The sequence below is a fragment of the Cyprinodon tularosa genome, unplaced genomic scaffold (genome assembly GCF_016077235.1).
Source record: "Cyprinodon tularosa strain WSP-4 unplaced genomic scaffold, ASM1607723v1 ctg918, whole genome shotgun sequence".
Lineage (NCBI taxonomy): Eukaryota > Metazoa > Chordata > Actinopteri > Cyprinodontiformes > Cyprinodontidae > Cyprinodon > Cyprinodon tularosa.
In genome coordinates this window covers 56,130-75,436 of record NW_024039694.1, presented here as the reverse complement: position 1 = coordinate 75,436, position 19,307 = coordinate 56,130, and the positions used below count along the sequence as shown (strand labels likewise).

The 19,307-nt window shown below is 39.1% G+C and overlaps 1 protein-coding gene across 1 annotated transcript in view; it reads right to left on the bottom strand.

Moving 5' to 3' along the window:
• Positions 1-19,307, bottom strand: part of pola1 (polymerase (DNA directed), alpha 1) — an 85,025-nt gene that overhangs the window by 13,999 nt on the left and 51,719 nt on the right. The window contains 1 exon segment of the mRNA XM_038274465.1: positions 7,276-7,392. Within this exon segment, the coding sequence (XP_038130393.1) occupies positions 7,276-7,392 (117 nt within the window).

The following is a 19,307-nucleotide window of genomic DNA, read 5'->3' as shown; positions in this document are numbered from 1 at the left end:
GCTGTTTAGGAATATTTCTGAGAACATAAAACAGAGAAATGAAACGCTGTTTGGGATTAATGAAAGAGGCCTTCCTAGTCTTCTCTCTCATAAAGACAAATACAAACCCGGCTGTTTGGAAATAACACAGGCAGGCGTAGTGTGGAGACTAAAGACCTACGTAGCCCTGTTATTATGCTAAAACAGCTTTAAAAGTCTAGTTGGTGAGCTAGCAACAAGTTTGCTAAGCAGCCAACGGCTGACTGTATCCAAACAGATAAAACCCACAAATTAACCAGCTAAAAACAGCCTGTTAGACTCCTGACATAAAGAGCAGAGCCTCAAAATAACTCTGGACAACAATGCCCACCATACTGGCAGCAACAGCTAGCATGCTGCTCCATCCATTTCCCCACACTGCTTCTTTTGATCTATTCTAACACCCACACTTTGAATAGGACTCCGCTTTGGTTTATTAATTTAATTTAATATCTGAATATGATCTGTATTGGGAACCCCTGCAATAAACAAGCTTATAGGGGGAAAACCTTACTAAAAGTCAGAAGTATAAGCTGAAGTATGAAATCTTAAAGAAAGCCCAATGAATGCAGCAATAGAATAGAAAATCCCTTTATTGTCCCACAATTGGGTAATTCTAGTGTTTACAACAGCAAAAATAGTTTAGAAAAAGTTGTCACACAAATGTGGACTTTAGAAATATATAAATACTAGTGAAGAGTTAAAAGATAAACAACAAAATACTGTGTAAAGTGTTTTAAGAATATAAAACTGTCCACCTGGAGAATAAATTAACCATTATACAGCTATGGACATTTCAATTTAGCAGCAACATCAGAGATGTGCAAAATGACAGCAGCATTTTATTTAACTGATTAAGATAGAAATTGTACAAAATCAGCATGAATCTATCAACTTATTGAGGTTGTTGGGAACAGTGGTGATTATAGAGTCTTCCAGCTGCTGGGAGGAAGGATCTGTGATAACGCTCATTGGTGTATTTAGGGTGCAGCAGTCTGTCACTGAAGGAGCTCTCCAGTTCTGCAATAGCTGCATGCGTGGGGTGGGAAACATCCAACAGAGATGTTAATTTAGTTAGGATCCTTTTGTTTCCAACCTCCTGCACTGAGTCCAGGGGGCATCCAATCACAGAGCTGGCCTTCCCGATCAGCTTATCCAGCTGCTTACTCACTCTCTTAGAATCTTATACAGATTCACGCCTGGCTCATCTTAAAGGGAGGTAGACGTGCACCAAAACTGCCCCTTTAAAACTTTTCTGCACACAGAGCCGGGCGGAAAGGTTCACTGAGACCATTCGGCAATTCAAGCACAAACACAACCTCTGGCTGCACCCTTTTCATCGATACTCTTCTTCAGCTTTTCCTACAAACATGCCTAGTAAAAAAAATCTAAAGCTGCAAAATCTTAGCCCTCCAGAACTGCAGCTGCAGGTTAAAAAAAAAAAAGAAAGAAAAAATGAGAGGGAGGAAGATGGAGAGAAACAAACATACATTTCTCCCCCCTCAGCTGTGAGGCCACAAGGCTTTAAAACTCTTGAGCTTTTCAGATGCGATGAGCATTATTGCCGGTTGTGGTAGTCACGCCGATCAGCTTCACAAGACACCATAATGAGTCAATATATGTAAATCTTTACTAGGCAAACACGGCGGGAAACAAAGGCATTTAACTGGTGCTCTCGCCCGCAAGCCTCAAACGATTCAGCACCGGTAATTTCTCCCCATTGAAAGGCATAATTGCCTGCTATTTGAAGATATTCATGCTCAATTTTTGAAATTAATTTCAATTGGGGGGAAATGTAGAAATGTCAGCTCCAGTGAAAGGGATTTGATTTCAATTATCCTCGCTCAAAGGACTGTGATTTCCAAATACACTTAAGCAAAATTATGACAAGAATTTTTGTTCGGCAAAATTCAGTGTTTAAAGAGCGATTAGGCGATAATGGGGCAGCTTTGAGCCGGCAGTGAATGCAGCCGTCTCCCTCTGAAAGGCACTCAATTATCTCTGATTGCTCCCGCTATAATGTATCAAATAGAGATACCTGCTATTGCCGTAATTTGTGTGAAAATTAACATGCTGCAATTTCCACTAGAGGGAAAAAGGGAGCTCTAATGGGCGCCTGAGCGTACATCAATAAAACGAGGGGAGAAAAAGAGGGAGGCAGGGAGGGAGGAGGAGAAAGAGAGAGAGAGAGAAAAAGAACGTGCCAAGAGAAGACAGAATGAGCGTAAGAGCTAAGGAGAAAGGGAAACAAATGAAAAGAAAGGAGCAAAGGAATAAAAGGGAGAAGAAAAGGAAAGCCAGGGGAGATATTTAAGACTGGATGATCGAAGAAAGGAATTAAGCAAAGGGGAGAGGTAGAGAGAGGCAGCAAGAGAGGAAGAGAAAGAAATTTAATTTACTGAAAATATTACAAATTGCACCTGTGCATAACTCCCCCAAATTACCAACCAATCAAGGCAGAGTGCCTATTACTCTCCCATTACATGGAGATCAGATCACGCTCTGAATCTGTGTCCAGAGAGAGGGAGGGAGGAGAGAAAGGATGAGGCAGAGAGAGATAGAGATGAAGAGACGGATGGAGGAAAGGGACGAGGCAGAACCTAAAGGGATGGATAACGTACCAAAGGAGTGACGGATGAAATGTTTCTGAACAGAAGCATATAGAGAAGATCCTCTATCGTCCTCCAAGATGCTAATATTTACTCGTAGTCTATGAATACACTATTAGAAATCAATGAAGCCAGAGATCAGACAGCCTAACAATCAGATGGAGGATTCCAATAACCCAAACTTTGATTATAGAAATCAGATGTCTGATTGGAAAAATGGTAGCTTCTTCATGGTCTTCCCTTCTTTGAGCCGTCTGACTACCGCCAGCTCAAACAGCCGCTGAATGACCTCTTGAGAGCTTCGTATAATTAGCACCAATTAAATATGTATGCTGCTGGGCTATTACTCTCTGTGCACCAGCTCGATTCAGACAACCGTGTTACCATATACTGAGCAGCCAATATTAGCTGACGAAGAGCCATAATATAAATGTTTCCCGGAAAATATGAAACACAGAATGAGTTCAGTAATTAGGCTTTGAGCATTCGGTTTAGGGGTTCTTCAGCAGGACAGAAATCTGTTGGGTTGGGAGCTGGGTCTATTGTAATGATGACTTTCACCTTGATTTTTTAGCACGGATATATATCTGGGGGTGAAAACGAATCAATATTCATCAACGTGACGTGCTGACATGGATGTAGCTATAAAGATGGCAGGTTTGCTTTAGGGAAAATTAATTTTTTTCAAAAGATTACCAATGGAGAACTTGACAAGACTAAAGCTGTTTGCACCTTTTGCAATGCAGAATAGGCTTACTACAGGAGCTCTTCCAGTCTCAAGTACCACCTAGAGGCAATTAGGCCATGTTATGTAATTTAAAATTTCATAATACCACAACACCATGAATGATTACCACAACGTTATGTTTGCTTCTTTATGGTTGTTTTGCTGTATGTGGGTAAAGCGGGAAGCTTTTTGAAAATGTAGCTTCTTTGGTATTTTTTGAGCCCGTTTCATTCCTAGAGCTAAAGTTTCACATGATACATTTTTAGAAAACCTTAGGATCTTGACATCACAAGAGACATTCTGACCACAGATTTTAGTATTATCCTCAAACGCTGTTACCCCAAAGTTGGTCTGCCTGAGTGACTGGTGGAAAAAAGGAGAAATAGAGCTCATCATGATCATTGTGATCTATTATGTAGGCCTACAGTTCAGAATTCATGTTTATCTGAAGAAACACTTATTAAACATCATCTATTTTCATCACCAGCTATCATAGTAGGAAAGCTTTCTCAAGCAGTTTGTGATTAATTTTGGAAACAGGAGACGAGCCCCTGATCTAATGCAGCATCTGGCTTAAGAGACTTGTTTTACTTATTATTTCGGGTAGCACACACATATCATGAATGCTTTAGTAGAATTCAAATGAGCAATTTAAATCTAAATTAATCTTGATTAAGTCCAAGATTACAGTGAGATGAATCTAGGTTAAAAAAATGTATCTATGCCCTCCGCTAAAAAAAAATATCTTCACAGCTAATGGACGGCTGCAATACAGACGACTAGTAAATGGAAAGAGTAACTGAAAAAATGAATATTTGAACTTACCCATGATAATGTATGGTGATTAAATAAAGAACAGGCTATTAAAGTGGTAAAATAATGACTTTTTCTAGTTTATTCTTCTATTTAAAGCCTACCAGTACTATACTACTACTGCTATGATCAGAGTTCAATCATGCAGTCTCTCCGCTTTAAAAACATGGAATATGGCGTCTGTAAAAAGCATATGAGCCACTTCCAAAACCAGTGAAACCGAGGGGTTATCCACTCAACTGCAGCCATCAACATGGGAGGGCCGGCCGCATTACCACCTTCGTTCTGTTTAAGGTAAATAATTCTAGTGTTTAGAATTATGTTAGCATGATACCAAAATTGGGTGCTGTTAAGGTGTCAGACATCAGTTTAAATATGAATGGTACCCATCCCTCCTTTAATGAAAGCCTTTTTAGTATAGACACTGTTACATTTCTTAAGGGTTCGGTTTCCTAAACCATGAGCCGGGCTTTTTATCTGCTCTTTTCATAAAGGGGTCATGGAATGCAAAACTGAGGCTAAATTGTCATAGATGAATAATGATAGTTCAGTGGGTTAAATCAACGTACAGAGAAGTTCAAACCCCATCGATGCCTCCTTTCTTTGAAAATCTTACAATTCTAAACTTCCACCATAAAAAGGCAAATCCAAACAAATCTCTGAGTTGACGTAAACTTGGAGATGGTGCCTTATTTGGTTCTAGCCTGTACTTTTGTCATGCACTGAAATTGATATACAGAACAGTCCACTGGCCCAAGGAAGGGGGAGAGTCGGAAGTGTTGACTGCTGGGCCTCTGACTGGACCGGACCTCAGCAGAGAGCCATGAGCTCTGTACTGCACTGTAGTCGACCAAAATCCCGGACGATTTTGAAATTCCCCCCTGACATTTTTTTAGGTATGAAAAGTAGGACATGTCCGCGAAAAAGAGGACGTCCGGTCAATCTACCATATCAACAATTTTGATGTTTCAGTGAGTGAGTGTTTGTTGGATGATGCGTCTTTGCTCAGCAGCTTCCCTTGTTGTAAACCAACCAATGAGCGCAGCTCATCTAAATATTCATAAGCATACCATAAAAGGAAAAAAAACTGTCGTTTCATTCTAGGGCTTTTAACCAGGCTTGCATTAGGTCTCATAGAACAGCAAATATGCCATTTTCAGCCCAACCAATGTTACACACCCTATTCAGAGACCTTAAGGACCATCACCAAATACCATATATAATCATTCTATGACCCCTTTAAAGTGATCTGGTGTTTATTGTATGCTGAATAAAATTCTCAGAAGACTAAGACTTTGGTGTTATTGTATCTGGAAAGCAAAAGAGACTAAAAACTTGGATTTATAAGAAATCATAGCAACATACACAACTAAAAAGACTACTTTCTACAGATAATTAATATAGGAGCTCCTGTATTTATTTTAACCAGTGCAAAACTTGTCTGTGTGTATTGCAGATACTGAGGTCTGTAAAGCGGTCTGGAAAATAAATTATATGGTCAATATCAATTTGATCCTAAGGGTATAATTAAAAAATTAAAATGAGATATCTCATGTCCACACAGTGTAGGTGAATCCTGGTAAAAAAACAAAAAAAAAAAAAAACTGGAGCTTTAAACAGCTGAAGACGACACCAAGTCAAAGAGAATAAAATCAAAGGCAGAAAAAGGAAAATGATCAACTCTAAATGTTGATTTAAATGTCAAACTCAAATATTTATACTGATTACTGAAATACTTTAATAATAAACCAAATAACCTGTGTCTTAAACTTTACTATGAGGCATTGTAGATGTTTATTTATTCTCTCGTCTCATTGTCACAGCTGGAGGTACATGGAAGCATATAGCAGATATGGAAACCTCCAAAACCCATTATCTTAGTCATTTAATACAACGATGGATGAGCTAAAATATTGTTTTAATAAATTGTGTTAAAAGGTTCAGTAGTAAGCAATGATATTGGGAACTCTCCTAAACTAAAAATAAATTACTCTCCCACAGCATGACACTGCCACTACTTTGTACCAAAGTGGAGTGTTGGTTTATCACATCAAATCAAATCTTTTCTTTAAAACTAATTCTAGAACAGAAACAACAACAAAAAAATTAAAACATTAAAACTTGAGATAAACAAGCCTTAATTTGCTGGTCCTATACTGTGTGTTAGGTAAACAGCCGATAGATTTTATTTTTCATTTTATATTTATCAAAATAATAATAATAAAAAACATCTTCCATCTTGACAAGAGCAAACCTAAATATACACAAATTTTCAGTCAAATATGTACATAAAGATCAGTCCAAAGGCTGGCGAGTTAAAAGTGAAGCAAAATCAAGGCAGGCGGCAAATTTTGGAAAGAAAAAGGTTGCATGAGCAAGCAGAGAAAAGTTAAATGTTGTATTCAGCCTGCAGTTTAAAGTGCCAGGGCCCTCAGGCACAGCAATGGCTGCCTAAGTGGCTACACTGACAGCAGAAATTGGCCTTCTGGTTTACAACCTGTCGCCACATTGCCAGACAGAGCAAAGCAGCCAGAATGGGGGGAGACACACAGGAGCAGAGCAGAAAAAAATATATATTATAAAAACGACCCTAAAGGGAGAGAGTTAAGAGAGGCGATGGTGGAAACAAGGAGAGTGAGAGTGGGACAGAGAAATGTCATGCTCAAATTGAAAGGAAGAGTGTTTTTCTCAAATCCAGTGGTCAAACTAACAAAGTGTTCATAAGAGCAGAGCTACACAGACAGGTGGTTTTAATGTCTGAACTAGCAGCAAGCTCTTCGGCAGAAGTATGGAGGCACACAAACACAGACACACAGCCGCTGCAAGACAAAGAGGATATTATGTCATGCATATGATGAAAGGTGACACTAATAAGCAGAGGTATACATGAGGTGGTTTCAGAGCGCAGCTCCATAGCACCATCCTCTGGGAAAGATCTACAGAACACAAAGCGCCCCAGAGAGTGGATTTCACTCAACCTCAGCTCCCGGCTTCTGAGCAAAGAGGCCGTTTGTTTTGGTTTACTGCTTGCTACCTTCATACTAATGCGAATTTATTCAACCCAGCAGGGGAGTGCAGAGCTGAGCGAGTGTAAGCTAGTGGATTTACCTCAGGTCTGAGCGTAGCCCGGGTGCAGGCAGGGCAGATGGGTCCGTGTCGGGAGAAGGCAATCGGCAGGCGCCTGGTCCGGTTCTGACAGGCCTGGTCCTCGCACACCAACCATCCCTGTACGGTAAAAAGATCTGTTTGATTTCCATCCAGTAGGGGAAATACCTCAGCAGTTACATGTATTCAGAGTTTCTACAAACTTTCAGGGGGTTTCGTGAAATTCTGGAGAAGAGAGTCTAATATATCCAATTTTAACTGCGTTAGCAATAATCTGCTAGGGAGCTGAAAAACTTTGCTACGTGGACCTAAATAAAAAAAATGTCCCACTTGAACGTCCGCAATTTGTGGAGCTGTAGGCACTTTATAAATAAAGAACATATATCTGACGCTAAATACTGATTTCAAAAGAAAGAAAAAGAAAAGTTTTAATGTTGTTTACGGTTTCAACGTGACTCAGTTTAACAAAAAGAGTTCTGTTTCAACGTGGTCAACCTTCTCTAGATCCCCCAAGAAGAAGTTAAGAAAAGTCATTTTTATTTTATTTAAATTATTTGCGTTCAGACTTTACACTAGTGGTTAAAATTAAGTTAAACCTTGATGTAAAAACCAAAGAAAACTTTTCATTTAAATATTAATCAATTTATGCATGTTTTACCCTCAAAAAACAGAAGGAAAATAACTTGTCCATCATTTCATAAGAATAAGAGCAAACTAAAAATACTTCTAGCCTTTAAGACTGCTAAGGAAACTTGTGCATAGCTGCAAAAGTGACAAATATCTATTCTGTCATTCTTTATTTGCAACTTGTTCCATGTTAAAAAGCACACTGGGTGTAAATGTTGAATAAAACACTGTTTCTGAATCAAAAAGAGAAAAAACAAAATAAAATAGATGTTTACTCGGCAGCCAACTACTACTACTCGTTTATAAAATGTGTTTATGAAGCAATTTGTTTAGTCAATAAATATGTTCAACAAAAATTGATAAAAACTTCTGTTGGCTGGAGAAAAAAAAAAGCAGTTTGCCATAATGAGGAAATTTTGCTGAGAATTGTTGCTTCCATTTAGCTGCTCTAATCAGCCCAACAATCTGACAACAAAAGTACTCTGAAGAAGAGAAAAGGAGGTTTGTAAATAAATAAATAAAAAAAAGTGCCCAAGACAAGCAAAGAAAACAGAGGTGCACGTCTGGCTTGACGTCCCGCCTTGCTGTCTCGCTTTACGTTTCAGATTATTCAGTGTGTACGTGTGTCAACGTGCTGCTCAGCCACAGGCAGAGCAGTGGACAGCCAAAACGGCAGTAGTTAGGACCTCCTGGAGTGAGGCAGCGACCCTGGGCAGGTGCTGTGTTCTAACCCTCTCAATCACCCCATATTCTTCCCAACTCCCCCTGCTTCTTATGCTCTGTCATTACCAAGGGTTTAAAAGAGGAGGAGGAGGGGGGGGATTAATGCCCAACTAATGACAGACCATAAGACCCATCGTCATCAACGCCTTTGCTCCGCTGCTGCCTCCATCCCTCCTTCCTTCCTTCCCTCCTTCCATTCACTCAAAATAAACCGGTGCACCTGTCTCCCTGTCCACACCCCCTCACTCATAAGAGCTCGCAGTGGTTGTCTGATTGATTTTTAAGTCCGTCTTTGTCTGGTGTCTTGATCAGCTCTGAACAGAAGGAGTTTGAAAACGGTGAGGAATGTATTTGTATCCTCAAAGTGGAATCAACCATAAAAACTTCTTTACTTTATCAAAAAAAAAAAAGCTACATCAAGAATGCAATGCAGATAGAAACAATTAATTTATTTCAAACTGCACATCATCTAATTCAATTTCAATTCAGTTTATTTATATAGCGCCAATTCACAACACGTCATCTCAAGACACTTTACAGTTCACCAGATCAGTCAAAGTTATTCAAAGTTTGCTAAGGAAAACCAGTTGATTGCATCGACTCATTAACTCGAAGGCAATCCTTCACACTAAACATGCTTGTAGCGACAGTAGAGAGGAAAAACTCCCTTTTAACAGGAAGAAACCTCCAGCAGAACCAGGCTCAGTGTGAGCAGCCATCTGAACAGTTTACACTTTTACTTTAAATAACGGTGTAAACTATAAGTTAAGACCCCTTAACACTTTTGTCAAAGTTCTCTGACTGTTCTCAGCATGTTTTAGTCGTAAAATACATTTATTCTAATATCATAAAACTGATATGATGCTGGGCAATGAGTGTTATTAGTTTTTCAGTCAGTCTATCTAATTTAAAGTCTTATTGAAAAGGAAGAAAGGAAGTAGTACTCCAACTGTTCTGTTGACAAAACTGACAAAGGTCTTGCCAACAATACTCTCACAATTTAGCCGGCCAACCCTGACATGCTAACCATTAGCCTCAAATTATGTTAAAGTTGGAGCCTGTTTGACAGAAGATCGCTGATGCTAAAATAAGAGGCTATTTCAGTGTTTTTTTTTTTAAATTTTTTTATTGGTCTGTTTCACATTTGATCATCTCTTGTTCCTAGTCAAAAATATTAGCGAGTGGTCCAACCTGTAATGAATAAATTAAAACATACACAAAACTTTTTTCATCTGTCAAAACACACATGAAAGTGAAACTGATGAGAGTCCTTAGGATAAAGATTTTGAAATTTTGACAATTTGTGAAAACATAAAAAAAGTTTTAGAAAACAAAATAATCTCATTCTCGTGAATGATAAGTATTACCCAGCAACATCCAACTCATTGCATAAAAAAGATGCATGTATGAACACAAGTTTCTATGATTTTATAGAAGGATTAGGATGATTTTCATGTATTTGCTATTATGATTTATCTGATAAATCATCACCAAAGTTTGAATTGGGATTTTTAAAGTTAAACCATGATCAAAGCCTGAGTTTAAGTTCAATATGCTAAGTAGAAAAAATGTGTGAAGGTTTCAAGAATTAACAAAGTTAGCTGCACTTTTGATTATGAAAATATTTCTCTTCAATCTCAGAATGTGTATCCTGGTGATAAAAAGAATGTTAGCGGTTTGTAATGCTACAGCTATAAGAATGCATCTAGGTGGCCCTGAGCTTGGTGTGATTACATTTCCAGATCCAAGTTCTAACTGTAGGCAGAAACATTTTGAAGAAGTATTTTTTTAGCTGTATATAAGATCGTTTATCAGTAGATTGTGGGAGAATACCATAAAACACCAGTTTCAATTTCACTCCCTGGACAAAATTCACAACCCCAGCTGGGATAATCGTGTCAGAAAATGGATGGATGGAGTTTTATATTGCCATTAAGCTTTTAGAGATCTCTCAAATGACTATTTCAGAGCTGTATTCCAATATTGCTCAAATAAATATTAATAAATTATTTTTAGTTATAAAGGAAAGATTTAAAACCATCGGTGTCTTAACACAATGGGAATAGTTGAAAATAAAATTCTCATTTACCATAAACACCTGCCCAGAAGCATAACAGACAATAAATACATATAATATATCTGTATGGTGAGATATATCAAAGTGGCAAATGGTTTAAACCAAGTGAATTGGTGTTCTACTATTGACTGTAAGAAGTCTTTAAATGAGAGTAGAATAAATGTAGTGAGTTTTAGGGTCTGTTGGAAGTGATTCCAGTTAACTTTAGGTAGAAAACTGGAAAGAAGTCTGACCAAATGAGCTACAGATACACTGAGTCTAAAGCTGGGAGGGTTAAGTGATGACTGTAGATACAACGGCTTCATCGACAAGGGTTTTATAAGATGGAGAGGAGGACAGTTCAACAAGGAGTAGAGGTGGCAGTGGTGAGCCTCAAATTAAGCTCCAGTAACAAAGAGGATAAAAGAAAATCCAGTTTGTAGAGGAGGATTGTGGGGTTGACCTGTGGATCCAGGATGGGGAGCAAACTCAATCTGAACTAAGACAACTTTATTGTCATCTTGTATACCCAGAATGTATACAAAATGAAATTTGGATGCATACAGCTTTTTAACAGTTAATGAAAAGCTTACAGCAGTGAAATGAAAAATTATCATTTATAAAGTGCAACAGTGATCAAAATGTAAACAGTGATGGAGAAAAGAAAAACCAGTTTAAAGTCATGGTGCAAAAGGCATTGATATGAAAATGTTCAGTGCAGTGCAAATAAATAAACGTGGTGCAAAATGCAGTAGAAGATTCACTTGTGTTCTATTTAAATTAATTATGATACAAACATCCATGTAGTGCAAATATATTGACAAGTGTGATGCAGAGTCTGGATTAGAGTTTCAACAGTTCAACAGTCTGATGGAAGCAAGAAAAAAGCTGTTGCTGAACCTGGAACAAACTTTATTAGACAAACTTTTTTTTTAACAATAGATGTTTAGCAGAACGTAAAGGTGACTTTCTCAAGATAAAGAAATTTTGGATTTGATCTTTGGGAGTTTGTTAGTTTTAAACAACCGTTTGCTTTTGAGCCAGATATGCAGACCAGTCTAGACTTCTTAAACAGAGTCGTCTAAACAGGGAATTTCAGAGAGAATATACCTTTAAAAAAAATAAAAGGTTTTTTTTGGGTGTTTAAAAATAAAATGGAGGTTGATGAGGCATAATGAAGGCTGCTTAGGCAACTACATATACCCAGCTAAGGCAAGGTTGGGGTGATTAGTGTGGGAATTAAACAGTGTAGGCCACAGAAGGGATCAGTTGGGGATGCCTTTCAATCAAAGTAGAGAAGACCCTCTATCCTCATACATGGTGGTGGATAAGTGCAGACATTTTTGATTCAGTTTTTGATAAGGCTAATGTAAACATTGGAATTTGTAACAACTAAATACAAGTACAGATCCCATCTAAGATATAAGAAAAGTTTTTTTTGTCTATTAACTCAAAGTTAGGAAAAAGGTATTCGAGCAGATAGAGGAATGTTTAATCTGTGCCTACATACAAACATGCTGAACACACAAACCAAGCTGCTCTAAATGAAAGCCAAACACACTCCATCCATCCATTTTCTGAAAGACCACGGGCCAGGAATCGAACCCGCAACCTTCTTGCCGCAAGGCAGCGGTGCTACCCACTGCCCAACTGAGCGTCCCCGAAACACACCTCCCTGAGTTCACATCTTTACACATAAATCCCAGCTCCAGATCTAATTTAAACAACCTGTAGTCGCTTTCATAAAAAAAAAAAAAAAAAAATTTGAAAAATGAAAAAAAAAAAAAAATGCTTCTCCATCTATAACAGAGACGCATGAAAGACAACAGATCATAGACAGGAGAAAAAACAGGTGCAGTAGGCGATAGTTTTGTTTGTAGTTTCTTTAGTTTGTGTGTTTATGGCAGCACCTTCCGCAGACATTGCTGCTCTTATTACCACACAAACAATCCAGCAACAATCACATGCATAACAATGAATTAATTGAAACACATTTATGATTAAGGAGGTAAAAAAAAAAAAGGAAAAGCTTCCAACAGTAGCTTTCTGCTTGGCTTTCCTGACCTAACGGGTATTTACACAAAGCAGAAAAATAAAAATCAAGGTAAGATTAAGTGCATTAGACCTGGGAGCCACACATAAACGATTAAAAACAAGAAACACATTGGTAGAGAGGCAAGATGAAAGGAAAAAAAAACATCTAATTGAGGCATTTTGCTAGAGCGAGCGCTGGGGGGTGGGGGGTGTATAGACGGACGTGAGAGAATAAAGGCTTATAATTGCATAATTATAGCAGTGGATACCTGACACACTGAATGCAGACGTCAAATGAGTTCCACATAATTTAACCAAACAGAGGCAAGACCAGGCCAAGACAGGGCCCACCATGAAATATACCCACCCTCCATTCCTACTCTTTGTCCACCTGCTTTTTCCTATAGCGTGCACAAAACGCACACACAAAAAAAGAACCTTTCTGCTTTATTATTTTGTTGCAGCTAGTTGCTTGAGATTTCAGAAAGCTGCATAGCGATTTCAGTTTTCTATTGCAGCTTTTGGGCTTTATGAAACTAAGCGTGATACTCCTGAATCCTCCTGTAGTCAGAATGGGCCTCTTTCCTAAAGGCTGTTTAATGCTGACACATTCATTGAGAGCTCTAAACTTATTGGGCAGTATCTGTAACAAGTTGGTTAAAAGTGATGTTCTTTAGCAAGATGTAGCTAGATGTTATTTTCCCCTAAGCAGTCCCAAAAGGGCAGGTTAGCAAGTTTAAGAGTGTTTGAAAGGATTGGTGTAAACATGAACTTTCCAGTTATGACTCCACATCTTTCACCAGAATCTTAAGCCACACTGTTATTTCTTAAGCTTCTTACTAATAGGGCTGTCACGATACCCGCATGAATGAAATATCGTGATATCAAGAAGCTCACCGCGCTACAAAACCAGCCACCGCCATCACCGCATCTTGGGAGAACAGTTGAGAAGGATACAATGGCAGCTGCACTAGTATCAAAACCAAATGTTACTTCGCCCCTTTGGGAGCATTTCGGTTTTCAGCCAAATAAAAAGGGGGAGCCAGACAATTTAAATGAGGCAATTTGTAAAATCTGCGGCAAAACGGTTCAAGTAAAACGTGGAAACACAACGAATGTAAGGGCTCATCTAGCTAGCTACCACCCAGCTGTTACGGCGCGGCTACCGCGCCCTCCTGCCACACAGAGTTGTGCGGCGGCTCATGTCGGTGCCAGCCGACAGCTTGGAGTCGGCGAAGCCTTTGCTCTAATCGCTAAGTACAGCAGAGACAGTGACAGACATTAACGCCTAAAAGCCGCTGTTAACGGTACCTGGTTGAAGAGATGGTGCCATTTTCCACTGTGGAGAAACCTGCATTCCGGTCGCTCCTCCAATGAGCACACTGTCCGAGAGGGTTTTCAGTGTTGCTGGAAATGTTTTCACCCCTCTCAGATCCTCTCAAACCACAAAAGGTTAACATGCTGGTTTTCCTTGCCCGCAACAAGGACATGGCTGAGCTTTAAATCACAGTCATTTGTTTGTGTGTGAATTAAGAATTATGGTGCCTGTTACATCTAATTTTGTATAGGCGCATCAAGTCAAACTTGCCTTTAAAAGTTCAGCCTTCTTCTGAATTTTGTTAAGTTCAGTCAGAGAAATGAGGCATATCTGTGCCATCACTGCCATTTGATCTGCGTTCAATAAAGTTTATAAAATTGCCATGTCTTTTTTCTAATGACTTTTTTTTTATGTTTAAGCGCCATGTTTCAAAGGAAATTTTGTCATGTAGTTGGTAATTTAACAATATACAAACACATTTGCAAAATATATAAATTAGAACAAAGAAAAAAAAGATGGTGCAATAATATCGCATATTGCAATATTAAGCCTCCTTGAATAATCACAGGGGGAATTCCTCAACCGCGACATCCCTACTTACTAATTGTGTGTAAAGAAAAACAGGAAATTAATTATCTGAAAGGCAAATACGAAAGAATAAAAATTGATGTAGGGCTAATAGTGAAAATAACAAAAAAAGAGGTTTTACTACTTATAACATGGCATCCTTTGCAGTTCAATTGAAAGAAAAACAGAATAAGAGGGAAAGATATAAAAAGTCAAACAGTGCAATTACTTAGTTGCGCAAGCCTGCCCTATTCCCTGTTTCATTTTTAAGAATGAGAGGGGGAAGTGTGAGTCAGTGCAAGGAAATGGCTTCCTAAATTCTAGTCAATCAGAAATAAAAAGGATGCTGCGTACCAGATAACGCAGCTATTTCAATGCACTTAGCACCTAAATCATAACATGCAGCAATCAGTTAGCTGGTGATCAGAATCTGATAATCTTCCCTCGATCATCTTTGATTGATAAGATTAAAGACTGCAGATTAAAACCTCTTTTGTTTTAGTTTGTAAATGTATTTCTAAAACTTTGTTTTTAGACATCAGAATTCAGACAAAAGGTAAAGAATAAATGATTCATTAAAGAGGTCTCTTTATTTTTTGTTCAATTCATAACAGATAACTTTAGTAATAAATCATTGGATGGGATCTCTATTGATAGTTAGAAAAAGTTTTCAATGCTTTATTAAATCGACATCCTTTTTAAATACTTAAGTAAAATAGACTATACCCTAATGAAGACCATTGTGGTCATCTAAGGTGCTTTGGACTTCCTGGACTTGATAAAGTGCTAAGTAAGGAGGTCATTTACCATTTTAGTCAAAGCCTCATTCAAAGGCTTTCAAGAAAGAAATTAAGGTTCTCCAAACTGATTTAATAAATATATGTATTCTTTTTTTGTCAGTTTCCAACTGTTTAAATTAATAAGCGACAAAGAAGCTGCTCTCCAATCTAAAAGTGAACTAGAGGAAAGCCTTTCTCTGATGTGATTCCTGCAAGAATCTCCAAAGTCCCACAAACGGACCAGAAAGGCCGCTGTCTGGTTTTTGTTTCATCAGTCTGTATTTGCAGCTCCAAGGAGACCCGAGCTGAAAACCGGTCCACTTTACAAACACACCCTCACACAGACTCGCAGAGTGAAAAGAGCTCAAACGGCTCCACTTTGTACCTCCTCCGCTTAATCAAAGCTTCACTATTCAACAATTTGACCTTTTGTTCAAAACAGGATTATCACCTTCTCTGGTCTTCATTCACCCTTCTCTTTATCCTCCCCCCCTCCGCCCCCTTTCTTCCATGGCCCCCTCAGCCCGTATCCAGGGGCGACCCGCATGATGAGGGTAATTGCAATAATTTGTTAAATGCCATGGCAACCGTAGTTAGATGGGAGGGGTTAAAAACAACAACAACAAAAAAAAAAGCAGGGAGGGTTGGGCGGATAAGGAAACAAACAAATCTCTCATTTAGCCAAAAAGGAAGGTTGGAGACGACGAAAGAACGGCGTGTGTGTGTGTGGGACAGAGACAGCTAGATGGGAACAAGTGTTTGCTCATTCTCAGGGTGCTGGTTTATTGATAATCATGGAGGCAATGGTGAGGAGGGGGAAAAGAGGTAATTTCCCTAATGATTAATGTGTCTCTGGTCCTGTTTCCAGATACACACACACCCAGGAGCTTTCACTCTCTTTGGACGGACAAACAGCTCTATTTGAACTCTCCCTCGGCCTGAAAGGAATCCTTAATTAAACAATATCATCCCTCTTCATTGCCCCGCTGTGTGTGCTGTGTCCACCGTGGTTCAGCCTACAGTGGTGTGTACATCTGAGGGTGTATGTGTGTGTGTGTGTTGCTGTGTGACATGTAAGCATTCAGTGGTAGCAGCTGTTTCACACATAATAACAAAGGGGCTGCGGGGGGACTCGGTCCCCTCACATTCACCACACTAATTGATTTCTGTTCAGCGCTGTGGGAGAATTACTAGACCCCCCTAAAAAAAAAAAAGACGCACACTCTTACAGACACAGCATTCCACACACACTTAAAACCAAGGTGTTGGAAGCTGCCCCGGTGAGAGAGAAACGACACAGGCATCCAGTTTAATTTATCCTCTGGCTACGGTGACCACACAGACCTTTATGCTTCTGCACATCCCATGGTCCTTAGCCCCCCCCATGCTAACAACTGAATATAAAAAAATGATGAGAGAGTATATATTGCTCTAATAAACTAAATAGAGAGAGTTTGAGATGTCCAGAAGACAGTTTTTTTGCACAGGAGGCTGAACAAACTTAAAAGGATTTAGCAGAAAAAGTTGCAATAAGCTATTAAGTCATTTGCTTCTGAGATCAGAAACTTAGTTGTAAATTACAATAAAGATATTCAAACTTTGTTAGTTAATTCAGGATTGTCCACAAAAAAAATGCAATAACCTTAATTTATCAAGGATCTACACTCGATAAATAACGTGAGTTATAAAAGTGTGACTTTATTGTTTGTTTTCCAAACAAAACTTTGACAAATGTATCTTTTCTTTGTGTCCTTCCAGTCCCCTGGAACTGGACACATTGTAATGCATCTCCTTAAGGTGGGCATGGATTGTATTGTTCAGCTACAGCTTTTGTTGTACAATAAAACCACAGGGTGTAAAACTAATCTTTTCTTAAACTGTACAGCCCAATGCTCTGATGTAATCCAACTGCTCACATTGTACTTCCAAATTGCATATCAGACTCCGACCCGTAGAGAGATGGCACTGGTCGGATTTGCTTATCCAGAAGTAAAGACAGAGAAGAAGGAGAATTCGCTTGTTTGCACATGGGTAAGCGTATGCTAGAGTTGAAGCAGAGCTACAAGCCGATTTAGGCTCACAATCAACTCAGGAGATTGAATTTCCGACTGAATTTCAAATATGTTTGATTGTCATCCGACTATACGACTGCAGATCGGGAGGCTGCTGTGAGTGGCCGATCGGTCCCCTGTGTATTACACACCACAGGATGCACGATGAAGTTGAAAAATCGACCAAAAAAGGGCACAAAATCCTACAGTGTATGCCCGTCCTTAGTAATAAACTATAAGCTAAATCAAACTCTGCATAAATTCATGTGTTCAGTGAAATGGTTCAGATTGTCACTAAAGATCATTGCTCATAAAGGTGGCTAGATCTGTCAAATATCCACTTTTTGATTGACTTGCAAAATAGTACATGTCCACATCCTCACTAAAGGGAGGATTATACTTCTGCAACTGAACAAATCACATATCGCTTGCGTCTGGTCGCGACCAGATTTGCTGGTATGCTTCTGCAACGTCGGTCAGGAGTTTCTAGGGACACACAGCAGTTTCCCACCAAAGCGCTAGGGGGAGGCTATTCGAGAACTTGCAAGAACTTCCGGGGATGCTCACGAGAACTTCTTCATTGTTGTTTTTTCAAAAACAACAATAGCGCGTCTGGAAGATATCACGGTCACGGAGATGGATCTAGAGTATCCATTGTTGTTGTTCCTCGGTTCCCCGGCATCGAGAAGGACGACCACACAGATAGTGCTTTTTGTCTGCGCACTTCCGCTTGAGGTCTGCGCGGGTTTGCGGCCATCCGATGTGTAGTCAGGATTATTTTGACGTGCGCAACGACGGTTGCAGAGCCTCTGAGTGGGTGTCGTGGTTGTGCACAGAGACAGATTTGCAGAAGCTATCCATCAGAAGTATAAGTTGGCCTTAAGATTCATGCTAGCAATAACGTCCTGCTTTTTCTCGGCAGCAACAGTCAGAATTGGTGAGAAGATGGAAGGACTACAGCCAGTGCAAATCCTGGAAAACACTTTGAAAGGCTGCAAAGGCTCATAGATGTTAACCTTCCAGCAAACCGATAACCATCAACATACATTGAGATACAATGGGTTGTTTAGACTAACCCATAATCATATGGTAGAATGGCCTAGTCAAAGTCCAGCCCATAAATCCAAATGGGAATCTGCTTATATATGTCATCAAACAAACATAACTGAACTTAAGAAGTGGTCCAGGTGTGAAAAATCCAGATGTGCAAAGTTTAGAGCGTTACCTTAAAACCTTTCTGTACCTGGAGCACAAGACGTCGCTAACTCAGATGGGTTATTGAGATGTACGAATCTCAGCTCAAGATATTTTAAAACACACCTTTTCACAGACTGTACATAGCTTGATCTTCGCCTTTAACAAATCCCAGCACTCTCCTATCTCACTGTGCAGGTGGGGATCAACTTATTTTAAGAATTTCTCTTTAAAGACACGTCTCTGTTTCTAAGCACGGTGGGAAAATCACTTTTAACAAAAAATAAAAAAATTAAATAAATAAAACAGTGTTTAAGTCAAAGAAATGTGTCAGAAGCTCGGGGAGGGAGTTAAATCACTCAACCCACATTGAACAATCAATATGTGCAGAAGTCTAAATAGATATGATGTATTAAGCCATAGATACATTTTGTATGAGCTGCATTTTATGTTGGTGGTTAATAAATATACAACCATAGAATATATGGAGAAAATGATGAGCTTAAAGTAAAAGGAAGATAAATAGAAACATAAAGCTGCCATTGTTCCAGGTCTGAAGCTGAGCGTGATAACTCCAACAACTCCTGGCAGAGTTTCTCCTCATTTTCTACTCACAGTGCATTCTGTGGCTGAAAATGTCAGCCACACTGCCCTGCTGAGGTTTTCTTCTTTCCTCTAACATCTTT